Genomic DNA, 16,735 nt, shown 5'->3' on the forward strand with positions numbered 1-16,735 from the left:
GCTTTCTAAAGGGGAACTCTAGTCTTACAGGTTACTCAGCTGAAAACAACCAAATTAAAGAGTCACTCTTGCAAATATGCTGTCATAAATCTGGCTGAAATTATATCTGCAGTCATGTTAAATATCTCATATTATCTCGACAGTCTTAGTTCTCTTACTCACCCATAGTATAGTACTCAAAGAATTGTGGCAAGTAAACAGTCGTGTCCAGTTAGTTATACATCATTAAACCTGTCCATCACTGCTCGATGCAATAGCTGACTTCATGCATGCCATTGTCTCCGTCGAATCCGTGAACTCTTTTTCAATCTCGTCATGTGTGATACGGAGTCTGGATGGATGGAAAATGCCATAACGGATGCCCTCTCATCCTCGAAGAAGTTTCTTGACCTCTTTGAAAGTAGACCTTGTGCGTATCACATTGGTAGGATAATCTGGACATGTGAATATCCTTGTTCCTTTGTACTGCAGAGAACCGATCTCCATGGCCCAGCAAAGTAACTGCACGCAGTCTTGATAATAGTGCACTTTTGCCACCAAATTTTCTCACCTGAAGACCATGATGCGCCTTGTCAATCAGCACTTCTCTATCCATGTTTAGAACCTCCTTCAGCAATTTTGAAACTTGAAACTTTAGTACTCATGCCTGGTCCTTCAGATACATTTAGAATACGAATGTTATATTGCCTCATTTGCCCCTCCATATCAGTGCATTTTTCCTGTATATTGGCAATCTCTGATTCCATCTTGTGTATCGTCTATTGCAGGCCCGTCAGTTCATCCGAGCAAACAGAGAGGCCCTGCTCCACCTCTCTCACCGTCTTTTTGTAGATTCCAACTCCGATCTAAGCAATTCAATACTGCCAACAACCTCAATTTTGACAGCCTGCAGTTTGGACTTTATATCTTTGAATTCTCTAGCGAGTGTACCGCTGGAGAATTCACAGAAGAGTGAAACAATGTCCGCCTTCAGCGAGCTGATGAATTCAGCCTGTTTGTCCACCATATTTGCCTGTTTGCTTGACTTCGAATCCTTGCGGCTGGCCATGCTGTTTCCTAGGCATATTGACGCAGTCTTCTAACCATTTTTCTAACCACAAAAAGTTATTCAGTGACAAAACAGAGACAGTGTTTGAAAAATGTTCCATAGTATGAGCAGAAAGCGCCAAAATATGCACATTATAACTTACCTTTCAGCAGAGCTCACCAAAATGCTGCCTACTCCATGTCTTGAATATGTCCAATATTTAACATATTATATTTAGTACCACCTGTAAAGTATTCTTTCTCTTGAAGATTAAGTCATGATTTCATAAATTTTTAAAGACTCTGCTAGCACTAATTTCATCCACCGGTAAAACACATGGATGTCACTTTGAAAATCAGGTTTCAAAATTAGAAAACTTTTAGAACAATGATAAAAATGTGAAATTACTGTCTTAAATCTAAAATCTTGCTTCAAAATTGACTTGGAAATATGTTATGGAAAATACATATTTACAGAATGCATTTTTCTGCTCTTATTGTTTATTTATATTACAGTATAATGTGTCATTTGTGTTGTGTATTTATGAAACAAAGTTACTCAGCCTCATGACCTTTAGCCATGTGGGAATCTGATAACAGGCCGATGAGCTCACATGACTTAAAATATGAAAGATAAAGTTTTTGAAAACATGATCGTATCAAAATGTTTTGTTGAAGAAACACACAAATTCCACATATTTCCGGTGTTGTTTAGATGTTTTAGTGCTCCATTTGTCTGTCTCTATATTTTATTACAAAAAAGTTTTAGAATAAGAATAATTTTCAAACGCAAATGCACACTTAGATACCTGTGTCATTAATATTATCTGTTGACTTGAGAGATTATACAGTACATTGTCATCTGTTATTTATTGAAATGTTGCATAAAAACATATAATTATTCTTTCTTCTAATATCTCTCTTGTATGTGGTTTATTCGAAGATAGTGTGGGTGTTAATTAGGGCTGGGCAAAATGAACAAAATCTTATATCATGATATGAGCAATTTTATATGATAACAATACCACATTACAGTAAAAACAGTTCAGTGAATTATTATTTTTTTTTTCAGTACTGTGCAAAGGTTTTAGGCTCTTGTGAAAAACATTGCATTGTGAGGATGACATCTGTTGCAGGGCTCCCTGTTCTTCTGTTCTTATCTTTTCTATTTGCAAAACCATATTGTGATGCCTTTTTGTGGATAATCCAGTCAGTAATATAAATTATAAATGAAAACTACTTAATCTTATATAATTTTCTTTATTTGTAACTTTACCAACATAGTCAATAATAAATATTAATAAGAGTAAGAGTAAATAATAATAATACAAAATATTTAACTTGATTTTAAATAACCTTAACATATTACTAAATTTTGCATTATGCCACATTTCAGTCAGATATGTTGTTGACCGATATTATTATTATTATTGTCAAATTTCCTCAATAAACTTCTCAAAACACTTCAACAAAAAAAAAAAAAATACATAAATAAAAAAATATCCAATGAAAAGAACCACAAAATTATGTAGGTGGTGCTCTTGAGTTCAGTTCACTTTTTTTCCACAGAGCAGTTTATTATGAACGCAACTCTACAGCCTGTAAAATATTACAAAATATATAAAATAATACAAAAACACGTTCACCATAAAACATGCTTTATATTTCAGTGATTATTACCTTCATTATAATTGTTATTTTTACATTTATAATGGTTTTTATGTCTTCATTTGTGTAAGTAATTTTCCACCTGCATGTTTAGGCGGACGCTAGCCTGACGGTAAATGGAAAGGTGGTTACTAATATATATATATATATATATATATATATATATATATATATATATATATATATATATATATATATATATATATATTCTTTTATCACTTTATTATTTATTTATTAGCTTTTGCGTAGAAATTTATTTGATTTCAGTTTTTGTTTTTTAAATAAATTAATAAAATTTTCAGTGCAAAATCACTAAAGCAAGAATGTTTACCAATCCCTCAGCCCGAGTGTTGCTGGCGTTATATACATACATCACGCTATATATAATATATATATATATATATATACATACATCACGCTATATATATATATATATATATATATATATATATATATATATATATATATATATATATATACACACACACATACATATATATAATATATACACACACATACATATATATAATATATACACATGCATACATATACATTATATATATATATATATATATATATATATATATATATATATATATATATATATATATATATGGAGGAAACCAGGCACCGCTCATCACCTGGGCAATATCATCCCTACAGTGAAGCATGGTGGTGGCAGCATCATGCTGTGGGGATGTTTTTCAGCGGCAGGAACGGGGAGACTAGTCAGAATCGAGGGAAAGATGAATGCAGCAATGTATAGAGACATCCTTGATGAAAACCTGCTCCAGAGCGCTCTGGACATCAGACTGGGGTGAAGGTTCATCTTCCAAAAGGACAACAACCCTAAGCACACAGCCAAGATAACAAAGGAGTGGCTACGGGACAACTCTGTGAATATCCTTGAGTGGCCCAGCCAGAGCCCAGACTTGATCCCAATAGAACATCTCTGGAGAGATCTGAAAATGGTTGTGCACCGATGCTCCCCATCCAACCTGATGGAGCTTGAGAGGTCCTATAAAAAAGAATGGGAGAAACTGCCCAAAAATAGGTGTGCCAAGCTTGTAGCATCATACTCAAAAAGACTTGAGGCTGTAATTGGTGCCAAAGGTGCTTCAACAAAGTATTGAGCAAAGGCAGTGAATACTTATGTACTTGTTTTTTTATTTATTTATTTATTTTATAAATTTGCAAAGATCTCAAACAAACTTCTTTCACGTTGTAATTATGGGGTATTGTTTGTAGAATTTTGAGGAAAATTATTAATTTAATCAATTTTGGAATAAGGCTGTAACAACAAAATGTGGAGAAAGTGAAGCGCTGTGAATACTTTCCAGATGCATTGTATATATTGCTGTCAGACAAACTTTCTCCAGGTAAAGTTACCTGAGTTCAGTCAGGTAAATCAGGACCACATTATACTCCTGAATTAATTGCAGATCATGTGTCGCCCAGTTACGTAGCATTATCTGAATAAACAAGGTTTAACTTACTTGTTTAGATTCAATGAATTACAGTACAGATTTAGATGACTAGTGCAGATGGTTTCCTTCTGTCTCTTCTGAACTGCTAAAAAAGTCAAACAGGTGAAGAGAATAGAGCTAAAAGGGACTGAAAGGAGTTAATTAAGGTCAAATAGAAGTGACTGGAGTTTAATTGCATTGATTAAAGCTGTTTGGAGTGGTGTTGTTGTATTTCTGTGTGGTCTGAAATCCCATCATGTTTATTGTGCCTAAAAAGAGGTCAAAGAAACAGCACTGCATTTGTGGAGAGTGTCAGGGCAAATGTGTTCATGTATGTTGTACCATGTGTATAGTGTGTTCTGACTGACTCGCTCTTGCACCCACAGTGCTCTCTCCTCACTGAGTCCAATGGATAAATGTTTTGGTTTGCGTTTCCGATGGAAAGCCTGTGAGCCAGTCAGGCACAGACGCAGACAGTCCAGCATATCAGTTCCTGCGAGTAAAGCATGCCGGCGCTCCAGCGTGGGCCTCCCCTCTGCCGGCCTAGTGCAGAGACGCAGGTCTAGTGCTCAGCTGCACGGAGGCCTTCAAACCAGCCACATGCAGGCTGAGCTCTTACAGTGCACAAGAGGACACTTTGCCAGGAGGAAGTCAAGTGGAACAACAGCTTGTTTGACCCCCCGGTTTTCTATCCGACGAAGGCAGGCCGCCAAACACCGGAGCATCCATGCCCAGCTGCTGGGGCCATCGCTACTCCTGGCTAGCATGGTGCAGATGAGTGAAGATCACGAAACAGATGACAAGAGTGTAGAAGAATATTCCTCTATCTCCGATAGTGACTGCAGCCAGGAGGAGCAAGAGTCAGCAAAGATAGACTTGGAGTCTGATAAGTGTTTGACATGGTTGGCTCAGGGTTTATTGGTGGGGGAAAGAATTCAGCCCCGCCCCCTTATACGTGCACCACGTTGCCTACGCCGAAACTCCTCGCACCTACTTACTGCTGAGGCAGTTTACCAAAGCCCTGCCTCTTATGGGCTGTACGGATGTTACCGTAGGACAAGTCAGATACAGGGACTGTCTAATGTGGGTGGAATGTGGGCAGGGAAGCGAAATTCTGTTGCCAGAGGAACAGTTGCACTGTACAGGAAGAGCTCCCTATGTTGGCCAGATCTCACTCTTTCTCAGACACTGCAGGGAACTTTCTACAACCCTCAGACTGACACATGGAGTGGGTTCCTCTCGTATGTAGAGCCCTAACTAAAGCTGTATGTATGTGTTTGTGTGTGTGATGGAGGTGCTTGGTAGTTTTTTCACTGAAAGCTGTTTTTAAAATCTGGCTTTGCTGTGTAAGTGTGCATGTACTTATACACAGTATGTGTGTCCCTTTTCAATTTTGATTCTACATATAATAATATAAAGACAGCAATGTTTTTTTTTAGAAGTAATATACTTTGTATATAAACTCAGCAAAAAAAGAAACGTCCTCTCAATTTCAATGGCTTTTGTTTTCAGCAATCATAACATGTGTAAATATTTGTATGAACATAAAGATTCAAAAACTAAGACATAAACAGAACAAGTTTCACACACATGTGACTAACAGAAATTGAATAATGTGTCCATGAACAGAGAGGGGGGGCCAACATCAAAAAGGCCAACAGCTGAATTAAGTACTGCAGTGCATCTCCTCCTCATGGACTGCACCAGATTTTCCAGTTCTTGCTGTGAGATGTTACCCAACTCTTCCACCAAGGCACTTGCAAGTTCCCGGGCATTTCTGGGGGAATGGCCCTAGCCCTCACCCTCCAATCCAACAGATCCCAGACGTGCTCAATGGGATTGAGATCCGGGCTCTTCGCTGGCCATGGCAGAACACTGACATTCCTGTCTTCGTGCACAGAACGAGCAGTATGGCTGGTGGCATTGTCATGCTGGAGGGTCATGTCAGGATGAGCCTGCAGGAAGGTACCACATGAGGGAGGAGGATGTCTTCCATGTAACGCACAGCATTGAGATTGCCAGCAATGACAACAAGCTCAGTCCGATAATGCTGTGACACACCGCCCCAGACCATAACGTATCCTCCCTCCAAATCGAACCCGCTCCAGAGTACAGGCCTCAGTGTAACACTCATTCATTCAACGATAAACGTGAGTCCGACCATCACCCCTGGTGAGACAAAACCGTGACTCGTCAGTGTAGAGCACATTTTGCCAGTCCTGTCTGGTACAGCATAGGTGGATTTGTGGCCATAGGCGACATTGTTGTCGGTGATGTATGGTAAGGACCTGCCTTACAACAGGCCTTCAAGCCCTCAGTCCAGCCTCTCTCAGCCTATTGCAAACAGTCTGAGCACTGATGGTGGGATTGTGCATTGCTGGTGTAACTTGGGCAGTTGTTGTTGCCATCCTGTACCTGTTCGGCAGGTGTGATATTCGGATGTACAGATCCTGTGCAGGTGTTGTTACATGTGGTCTGCCACTGCGAGGACGATCAGCTGTCCTTCCTGTCTCCCTGTAGCACTGTCTTGTAGCGGCGTCTCACAGTACGGATATTGCAATTTATTTCCCTGGCCGCATCTGCAGTCCTCAAGCCTCCATGCAGCATGTCTAAGGCACGCTCACGCAGATGAGCAGGGAACCTGGGCATCTTTCTTTTTGTGTTTTTCAGAGTCAGTAGAGAGGTATCTTTAGTGTCCTAAGTTTTTAGAACTGTGACCTTAATTTCCTACCGTCTGTAAGCTGCTAGTGTCTTAATGACAGTTCCACAGGTGCATGTTCATTAATTGTTTATGGTTTATTAAACAAGCATGGAAAACTTTGTTTAAACCCAATTACAATAAAGATTTGTAAAGTTATTTGGATTTTTACAAAGTTATCCTTAAAATACAGTGTCCTAAATAAGGGTGTGGCAGGGCGGAGGGTGTGTATAATTACAACCCGGCCCCACCCCCCGCCCTGCCACAAAGGGACTATTCTTTTTTTTGCTGAGTTTATATATAATGTCTTCGCTGTCTTAGTACTTATCTTGTATCCTTAGTTCCCTGCTAATGCTATTTTACATTTGCATACACTTTCTTATGAGCTGTCAAAAACTTAAATGTGCATGCAAGAAATAGGACTTGTGGAATTTGAGAGCAGTGAGATTATTCATTGTCGTGAGTGCTTTCTCTTCACTCTTCTTTTTATCGTTCTCCTTCATTTTTTAAAAACTGTAATAGTTTCTCCTGCCATCCATCCCTCTTTGATGCTTTTTACAGTTGCCCGTGTGACGCACACTCATAAACATGATGATTTTAATATTTGGTTAGTTCCAGACAGATTTACTTAATCTGCATATTTTTTTCCTTCTGTATGTGTATGTTTCTGGGTTGTACATTGAGTTTCTGTTTATAAATTATTTGCATGGTGTTGTTTTAGAGAACCTGTCCTTTATGTGTTTGTTTGTAGGAAGGCAATTTCCAAGTCTGGTCTCCAGCACCTCTCATCCCAGCCCAGTGCTTCAGTGGTGGCCAAGGGGGATAAAGATAGAGAAATCCGCAGCACTGTGGATTGGAGTGTGAGTATCATAAAAACAAGTAATCCAGAGTTCAAATCTCCATTGATTTGCACTGTTGATAATTAAACATGAGTTTCCCCTCTTATGATGTATGTATTGACAAATATTCTACTTTACATTTAGTTAGATACTTTGTGTTTATGTGAGGACAGGAATCAGCTCTGTATGGAGAGCACATCTGGTTTGAGACTAATGTCTCAGGGGACTTCTGTTATGTCGGAGAACAGCACTGTTACGCCAAGACCCTGGTGAGTGAGTGGGATTGTGTTTAAAGGAATGATGCAGGTATGCTTTTATGAAAACATGCTTATGCCTGGTATTAAGATGCGTCTCGGGTGATCCGATCACATGTGGTCAGGCGAGACACATCACTGTTTACACCTGGTCAATTAAATGTGTCTCCTGTGACCACTTGTGCATCTGGATTTTGCTCTGGATTTGCAGAGAAGGTTCTCCGATTTCATGACGACATACATCCATCACTATGTCAGTTTGTTACTGCATTATAATTATCTGCAAAAAGATAATAAAAGACAAAGAATTTAAGCTTGAATAAAACTTTTTTGTGCTTTTTATCTCATACAGTTGGAATTAAATCTAAGCACAATCTCAACATTTCGAGCAAAATTACCCATTGTATAAGTAGAGTTACCTGTATTAACCTGAGCTTCACTTGTGTGTGACTGTCATTTGTGTCACTGCATGTTGAAATCAGACACACTGAAGAAGATACGTGAAGTTCTTGTGTTTGCGTATGTATTTTCTTTTTCAAATTTACTTATCGGATGGTTATTACATTTTAAAGCCGCTTGTAACTGGCAATATTTGAACTCTCATTTTAGTGGTTGATTGGCATGTGAGAGGTGGTGCTTCACTGCTGTCCGGGACCCAATCAGGACAGATTAGCATTTACACCTCAAATGCGATGTGGTCACATGCATTTTTGACCACCTTCATTTGTGTTTTTTATGATCCGATCACAAAATCATTTTGCACCATGTTTACACCTGTATTTAGCTGTCCAATTGTGATCAGATCACCTGAAATGCATCTTAATGCAAGTTGAAAAGGGGGTCTTTATTAAAACACCAGAAAGAAAGAAATGTGGAATGAGAGATAAAAAGGAGTGAAACAAAATGTACCAGAAAGAAGAAAGCATTGGATATATGGAGAATCAGGAAGAGGGCGAGAAAGAGGATAGAAATCTCTCACCTTGCATCAAAGCTTACTGCTGCCCCTGGAGGCTTGGGAACAGAATACACTGAATAGTTCGTGGACTTTCAAAATGTAAAATATTTTTGCTTTGTCCTGGAGGTATATTTATCTTGCCTAAACTGGGTTCTGTGTCAAGACTGTCTAAATCATGTTTTCTCTTCCTCCTACCTTTTCCTGTTTTCTTATCACAGCAAAAGTCTGTTGCTCGAAAAAAATGTGCGGCTTGCAAGATCATAGTGCACTCTATCTGCATCGAACAGCTGGAGAAGGTGAGTGCCGTTGCCAATGGCAACATAAAGCTAGAGACATGATCTGACACTGCATCACAAACAATCATGTTCCTCCCTTCAGTTATTGGACTGGAAAGCTCCACCTCAGGGGGAGGGGCTTGATGAGCTGCCTCTCAAAGAACCGTCATTCAGAGTGAGAAACCCTCTAGCTTTCTCTCAGACCCGGCTGGGGCTAATGGATCACTCACACATTCTGATCTTAGCAGAGATTGATGACTGTCTGGCATGATAAAACTTTAACATATGCAGCCAAATAACAAAGCCCTGTTAACATCTTTAGCCACTTAGCGCTCAGTCCATACAGCCTGTGATGGTGATGCCCTTTATCTCTGTTTGATAACCAGATTTATAATGTAGTAGTTTAAAAAGTAGATAAAAGCCAAATGCAGGGCTTAAAGTGTTACGTGTTTAACCTAATAATGAGGAAAGGTTTTCTTGCCAGACACATTCTTTCTCTCACCAGTATCTCATCACTCTCATTTTGATTGGGCTATTATTTTAGTCAAACATACTATATATATTTTTTTTACATCTGGGTGGAGTTTTACTTTTCCTCCTTGAGGCACAGATTGCAAATGTGCTGAATATTGAATCTGGATGGTGTGCTAGACAGTTTATGTCAGGTATGTGGGGCTGATTGTGGTGGAATGATGTTTGATCAGGGATGATTTTAATCATACAGTAATTCACACTAACCAGGCTAACAATCTCTAAGATGAACTAGCACTACTAGAAGACGGACTGTAGGTAAAAATAACTTTTAGTTTGGCAGGATATCCAATATCTATCCAATACAGTTCGGTCCTCATGTTCAGAAATTGTTTGTTTCTCCAAATATGGTGCTCAATGGGAAATCTCCAAATCTGAAAATGTTTTCTGGGGAACAATCAAACTTTTTGGTAAGCTATGTTTCATTTGAAGGTAAATGCTGATTAGCATTGTTGAAAATATGGTATTGTGTTTCAGATAAACTTTAGATGTAAACCGTCTTTCAGGGAGTCAGGATCTCGGAACATCCGGGAAGTAAGTTTCTTTCTTTTCTCTCCTCACTATTTTTCTCTTTTCTCCACCATTTCTTCTTTTAATTTCTTAATCTTTTCTGTCACCCATTCTACCTTATTTTCCTAATCTGTCAAATGGGTTAACTTACAAACCATCCAGGTAGAAATAAACAGCCAACGGCAGTGCTATGACAGTTATTGTTACTTCTAAGTTTGATTTCCATATACTAAGGTTTTTATTTTTATTTTTTTTCTCTACATAAAAATCTGAATGAGCCACAGTTGTTGCTGTTTGCTGTTTACATCTTGATTCTACTTTTATGTATTCTTGTTTCTTTTACATCCTTACCATCTGTTTTCCTTTTACACGTTCCTTAAATCACTCTCACTCTTCTCCTCATCCCTCCATTGCTCTTTTCCTCCATGTCCTGCTCCTCCTTTTGCCCTCTGTCTTCCTGTCTCTCATCATGCCTTGATGGGTTAGTGCGCCTGGCGGCGCAGAGCTTTCAGAGGTCGCCATGCTCTTGAGCAAATGAGAGGTGCTGCAGCTCAATGTAGTGCACACACCTCTATTACACAGGTATCAAAAGCACACATTTACTTATTTATCTTAATGAGGAGGGTTTTTATATAAATGTTATGATAATTACTGTAGACTAATCCAAAAACCCTACCCCTAAATTATATATATATATATATATATATATATATATATATATATATATATATATATATATATATATACACACACTACCGATCGAAACTTTTGAAACACTTGACTTACATGTTTCTCATGATCTTAAAAATCTTTTGATCTGAAGGCGTATGATTAAATGTTAGAAATTAGTTTTGTAGACAAAAATATAATTGTGCCACCATGTTAATTTATTTAATTATAAAACTAATATTTAATACAAATGGATGACTTGGACTAAATTATAAAGAAAAGCAGCCAATAAGTGCCCAACATAGATGGGAACTCCTTCAATACTGTTTAAAAAGCATCCCAGGGTGATACCTCAAGAAGTTGGTTGAGAAAATGTCAAGAGTACATGTCTGCAAATCCTAGGCAAAATGTGACTACTGTAACGCAGACACAGACTGGTTGGGATCCATCAGCAGTATTTTAATGAAGACACAGAAGAGGTACAGGCAAAGGTCAACACGGGCAACAGGAATATAGGAGGCAGGCAGAATCAACGTGAGAGCAGGCAGGAGATCGGGGCAGGCAGCAAACAATCACCGAACTTGGAACAGGCAAAGGTAATAAAGGGCTGGCGGCTAACAAACACGGTACTGGAACAAGGCAGGGTCGATACACAATAGACAGGATAGTAAACTGGAACAAACGCTTGGAATTGTAGCCGGAGCAAAACAAGACTTCGCAAAGAGTGTTAGAACAAGGCTGATTAAATAGGGAATAACAAACAAGGCACAGCTGCGTAGTAATCAGACCTAAGTATGTGGGTTCATGGGAAATGTAGTCTATACTCAGAACTCCGGTGAATCTGATCTCCGACGACTGGAGGGGGAGGTGCTCTCGATGTTCGTGACAGAGCCCCCCCTGTGAGCGGCTCCGGACGCGAGGATGCGACCTACGTCGAGGTCTCCCCCGGGGTAGAGGGGCCGGCCTCTCCGGGTTGGTCCGGTGGAACTCTGCAATGAGATTGGGATCGAGGATGTCATTGGTATTTACCCAGGATCTTTCCTCCGGACCGTACCCCTCCCAATCCACCAGGTATTGGAGCTGACCCCGGTGTCGTCTGGAGTCAAGCAAGGTCCTCACCAGGAAAGCTTCCTCACCGCCCACAATCAGGGGAGGGGGCCTGGAACTCACCTCCTCCTCAGCCCTCGGACCATCAGCCAGTTTGAGCAGGGAGACATGAAAAGTGGGAGAAATGCGATAGTTAGTTGGAAGTTGTAAACGAAAAGAAACTGGGTTGATCTGTCTGAGAATCTTAAAGGGACCCACATACCTAGGACTGAGTTTTTTGCAGGGAGGCGAGACGGAGATCCCGGTGGAGAGCCAGACCCATTGACCAGGAGCGTAGTTGGGGCCAGGGCGACGATGACGGTCAGCTTGTTCCTTGGATCGGTTCACTGCCCATTGTAGATGGACGTGGGCCTGGTCCCATACCGCCTCACTTCGCCGAAGCCAGTCGTTAACTGCGGGGACCTCCGAAGGTTCGCCGGACCAGGGAAACAGGGGGGGTTGGTATCCCAGGATACATTTGAAGGGAGTTAAGTTGGTAGCAGGTTTGAGTAAAGAGTTTTGAGCATACTCTGCCCACAGGAGGTACCGACTCCAGTCCGACTGATTTTGGTGACAGTATGTTCGGAGAAATTTGGTTATTTCCTGATTTAGGCGTTCTGTCTGGCCGTTGGACTGGGGGTGATTGCCTGAGGTAAGACTGACATTAATATTTAGGAGACAAAAGAAGGCTTTCCATACCCTGGATGTGAATTGGGGACCCTGGTCCGAAACGATGTCCTCTGGGAGACCATAATAGTGGAAGACGTACTGAAGGAGCTGTTCAGCGGTCTCGAGGGCAGTGGGTAGCTTGGGTAGAGGGATAAGACGGCAAGCCTTGGAGAACCGATCGATGACAGTGAGGATCATGGTGTAATGTTGAGAACTGGGGAGATCAGTGATAAAGTCTGCGGTGATGTGTGACCAGGGACGTTGGGGTATGGGTAAGGGTTGCAGTAGGCCAGCTGGAGACTCTTTGGGTGTCTTGGCGATGTTACAGACCTGACATTTGTTGACAAAGTCGGTGGTATCTTTCAACAGACTCTCCCACCAGAAGCGGTTCTGAAGCAGGCGAACTGTAGCTGTGGTGCCTGGGTGCCCGGAATGTGACGTATCATGTACCCAACGAATTACCCTCTCCCGCAAACTGTGAGGTACAAATGTTCGGTTGGGTGGGCATTCGGGAAGGGGAGTGTTGGAGGTGTGGGCCTGATTGATGTCTGACATGATGTCCCACTGGATGGGAGCGAGAACCAGTCCGGGAGGAATTATGGGATCATCGGAGGGGTTTTGAGGTGTGGCTTCGTGCTGTCGAGAAAGGGAGTCGGCCTTGACATTCTTGGAGCCGGGTAGATAGGAAATTGAGAAGTTGAAGCGGGTGAAGAATAAGGCCCATCTGGCCTGTCTGGGGTTGAGTCTTTTGGCCGAGCGCAGGTATTCAAGGTTGCGATGATCAGTAAAGACCTGAAATGGGTGTCTGGCCCCCTCCAACCAGTGTCGCCATTCCTCTAGAGCGGCTTTCATAGCCAGGAGTTCCCGGTTGCCGACGTCGTAGTTTTGCTCGGGAGCAGACAGTTTGCGAGAGTAAAAGGCACAGGGAAATAATTTAGGTGGGTTACCCTGTCGTTGGGAGAGAATGGCTCCAATGCCTGTGTTGGATGCGTCAACCTCTACCACGAACGGAATATCAGGGTCAGGGTGATGTAAGATGAGAGCTGAGGTAAAGCGCTCCTTCAACTGATGGAAGGCCCGGAGAGAGTCGGAGGACCAGTGAAGTTTGGTTTGTCCCTTTTTAACCAAAGCAGTGAGAGGTGAGGCGACAGTACCGAAGTTCCTAATGAACCTCCGATAAAAGTTGGCGAAACCCAGGAAACGTTGGAGCTCTTTAACAGTGTTAGGTTGAGGCCAGTTTAGGACGGACTGAAACTTGCTGCTGTCCATGGCCACCCCTTCCGGGCTGATGACGTAGCCGAGGAAGGAAACTGCTCTTAGATGAAACTCACATTTCTCTGCCTTGGCGTATAGTTGATGTTGGATCAAGCGCTTCAGTACCGTTCTGACTTGGGCAATGTGTTCTTCAAGGGAATCAGAGTAAATCAGGATGTCATCGATGTAAACGATTAGACACCTATTGAACATGTCCCGGAAAATGTCATTGATGAAGGACTGGAATACTGAGGGGCTGTTGGAAAGGCCGAAAGGCATGACCAAATATTCATAGTGGCCAGAAGTGGTAGAAAATGCGGTCTTCCACTCGTCCCCCTCCCGAATGCGAATTAAATTATAGGCGCTTCGTAAGTCCAGCTTGGTGTAGAATTTTGCTGATCTCAGTTGTTCTAGGGCGGAGGGAACGAGTGGTAGATGATATCGGAATTTAATGGTAACCTCATTTAGACCCCGATAGTCAATACAAGGACGTAGGGAGCCATCTTTCTTATTAACGAAGAAAAAACCAGCTGCCGCTGGAGAAGTGGAGGGACGGATAAAGCCCTTGGCAAGTTCATCTTCGATGTAGGACTTCATAGCAAGAGACTCTGGTTCGGACAAGAGGTAAATTCTACCAACAGGGGGTGTGGCGCCGGGCTTGAGTTCAATGGCGCAATCGCTGGAGCGATGGGGTGGGAGTAGAGCAGCCTTGGACTTGCTAAACGCCTCTCTGAGATCAGTGTATGCATGGGGTATCGCAGGAAGTGAGTCGGGGTTTTACTAGCGTGGGTAGTGCCCACGGTGATAGGTCGGACTACTTGAAGACATTGCGTGGAACAGCCCGGGCCCCACTGAGATATTTGCCCTTCCTGCCAGGAGATTTGTGGGTTGTGCATTCGGAGCCAGGGAAAACCAAGGATAACAGAGTTGCGAGGGGAGTTGATGACGAAGAATCGTAAAGTTTCCGAGTGTAGTAAGCCCACCTGCAGGGTGATGTCACAGGTGGAGAAGCACACTCTGCCGGATCCCAGAGGCCGACCATCTAGCGCTGCCACTGTCAAGGGAGGATTACAAGCGATCAGGGGAATTTGGTAATGCTCACAGAAACTCTCATCAATGAAGTTGCCCGCCACCCCGGAGTCTATTAAGGCATGAGTGTCAATACTGTCCGAAAGGTAGGTAAGCTTTACAGGTACTTCGAGGCAGTTTCCAGACGGGGTAGAAGAAATTAATAGACTTACCCCGGGGCGTGGCATTTGTGACGGGCGCGTCGGACAACGCGTTGATGTCCAGCCCGGCCGCAGTAGAGGCAGAGGCGATTGGAGAAGCGGCGTTCACGTTCTTCGGGTGAGAGGTGTGTGCGGTCGACCTGCATGGGTTCTGCTGTGTCGCTCATCGGGAACATGGCAGAGGAAGGTGGTGACCAACGACTAGGACGTCGGGAACGGATGAGGTTGTCCACTCGGATTGCCAGAGCGATGAATTGGTCGAGTGACACCCCTTCATCACGGCAGGCCAGTTCGGACTGGAGTTCAGTGTTTAAGCCCTGACGAAATAGTAATTTGTAGGTTGCTTCAACCCAACCGGTTTGTGCAGCAAGGGTACGAAAGGAGAGTGCGTAGTCTGCCGCCGTGCGGTTGCCTTGGCAGAGCGCCAGTAGTTGTTCACCTGCATTCTTACCCCCTTCAGGGTGATCGAAGACGTCGATCAGACCTTGACGGAAGGAGTCGAAGGTGAATTGAGCGAATCCCTGGTTGGTCCAGACTGCAGTGGCCCAATTGAGGGCTCTACCCGTGAGTACAGAGCTCATAAAGAGGATTTTGCTTTCGTCAGTTGGATACAGTGCAGGTTGTTGGGAGAGGAAAACTGAGCATTGCATGATGAACCGCTTGCATCTAGCGGGCCTGCCATCAAATTTTTCTGGCAGCGCGAGCCTTGGGCTGGTAGAAGAAATGAAGTGCGGAACAGTGGTGTCAGCTGCGCTGGCTTGAGGTATAGCAGGCGCCGAAGAAAAGACAGACTGGGGCTGCGCTTGCATGGAGCGCATCATCTCTTCGACAGCTGATGTAAGTTGAGCGAGCTGATGTTGTTGCGTTGTTAAGAGATTCGCTTGAGTTGAGAGCTCTTCTGCCATGCGGGAGATAACCGCTGGATCGGTGTTCGGCGAAGTCTTCTGTAACGCAGACACAAACTGGTTGGGATCCATCAGCAGTATTTTAATGAAGACACAGAAGAGGTACAGGCAAAGGTCAACACGGGCAACAGGAATATAGGAGGCAGGCAGAATCAACGTGAGAGCAGGCAGGAGATTGGGGCAGGCAGCAAACAATCACCGAACTTGGAACAGGCAAAGGTAATAAAGGGCTGGCGGCTAACAAACACGGTACTGGAACAAGGCAGGGTCGATACACAATAGACAGGATAGTAAACTGGAACAAACGCTTGGAATTGTAGCCGGAGCAAAACAAGACTTCGCAAAGAGTGTTAGAACAAGGCTGATTAAATAGGGAATAACAAACAAGGCACAGCTGCGTAGTAATCAGACCTAAGTATGTGGGTTCATGGGAAATGTAGTCTATACTCAGAACTCCGGTGAATCTGATCTCCGACGACTGGAGGGGGAGGTGCTCTCGATGTTCGTGACAACTACTTTGAAGATGCTAAAATATAACACAGTTTTGATTTATTTTGGATTTTGTTTAATCACAACATAATTCCCATAGTTCTATTTATGTTATTTAATAGTTTTGATAACTTTACTATTATTACATAATGTGGAGAAAAAAAAAAAACATTATAAAGAATGTTTATATATACATAATAAAGATTGAGTGT

At 42.4% G+C, this 16,735-nt stretch overlaps 1 protein-coding gene across 1 annotated transcript in view; it reads left to right on the forward strand.

The window, feature by feature from the left end:
* The window catches only part of LOC127652549 (diacylglycerol kinase zeta-like), a 103,251-nt gene that overhangs the window by 12,965 nt on the left and 73,551 nt on the right, over window positions 1-16,735 (forward strand). Inside the window, exons 2-8 of the mRNA XM_052138739.1 lie at window positions 4,547-5,401; window positions 7,610-7,718; window positions 7,871-7,966; window positions 9,125-9,202; window positions 9,285-9,356; window positions 10,190-10,246; window positions 10,709-10,804. Of these exons, the coding sequence (XP_051994699.1) occupies window positions 4,569-5,401; window positions 7,610-7,718; window positions 7,871-7,966; window positions 9,125-9,202; window positions 9,285-9,356; window positions 10,190-10,246; window positions 10,709-10,804 (1,341 nt within the window). The 5' untranslated portion in view covers window positions 4,547-4,568. The remainder of the gene's footprint in view (window positions 1-4,546; window positions 5,402-7,609; window positions 7,719-7,870; window positions 7,967-9,124; window positions 9,203-9,284; window positions 9,357-10,189; window positions 10,247-10,708; window positions 10,805-16,735) is intronic.

The sequence above is a fragment of the Xyrauchen texanus genome, chromosome 2, assembly GCF_025860055.1.
Source record: "Xyrauchen texanus isolate HMW12.3.18 chromosome 2, RBS_HiC_50CHRs, whole genome shotgun sequence".
Lineage (NCBI taxonomy): Eukaryota > Metazoa > Chordata > Actinopteri > Cypriniformes > Catostomidae > Xyrauchen > Xyrauchen texanus.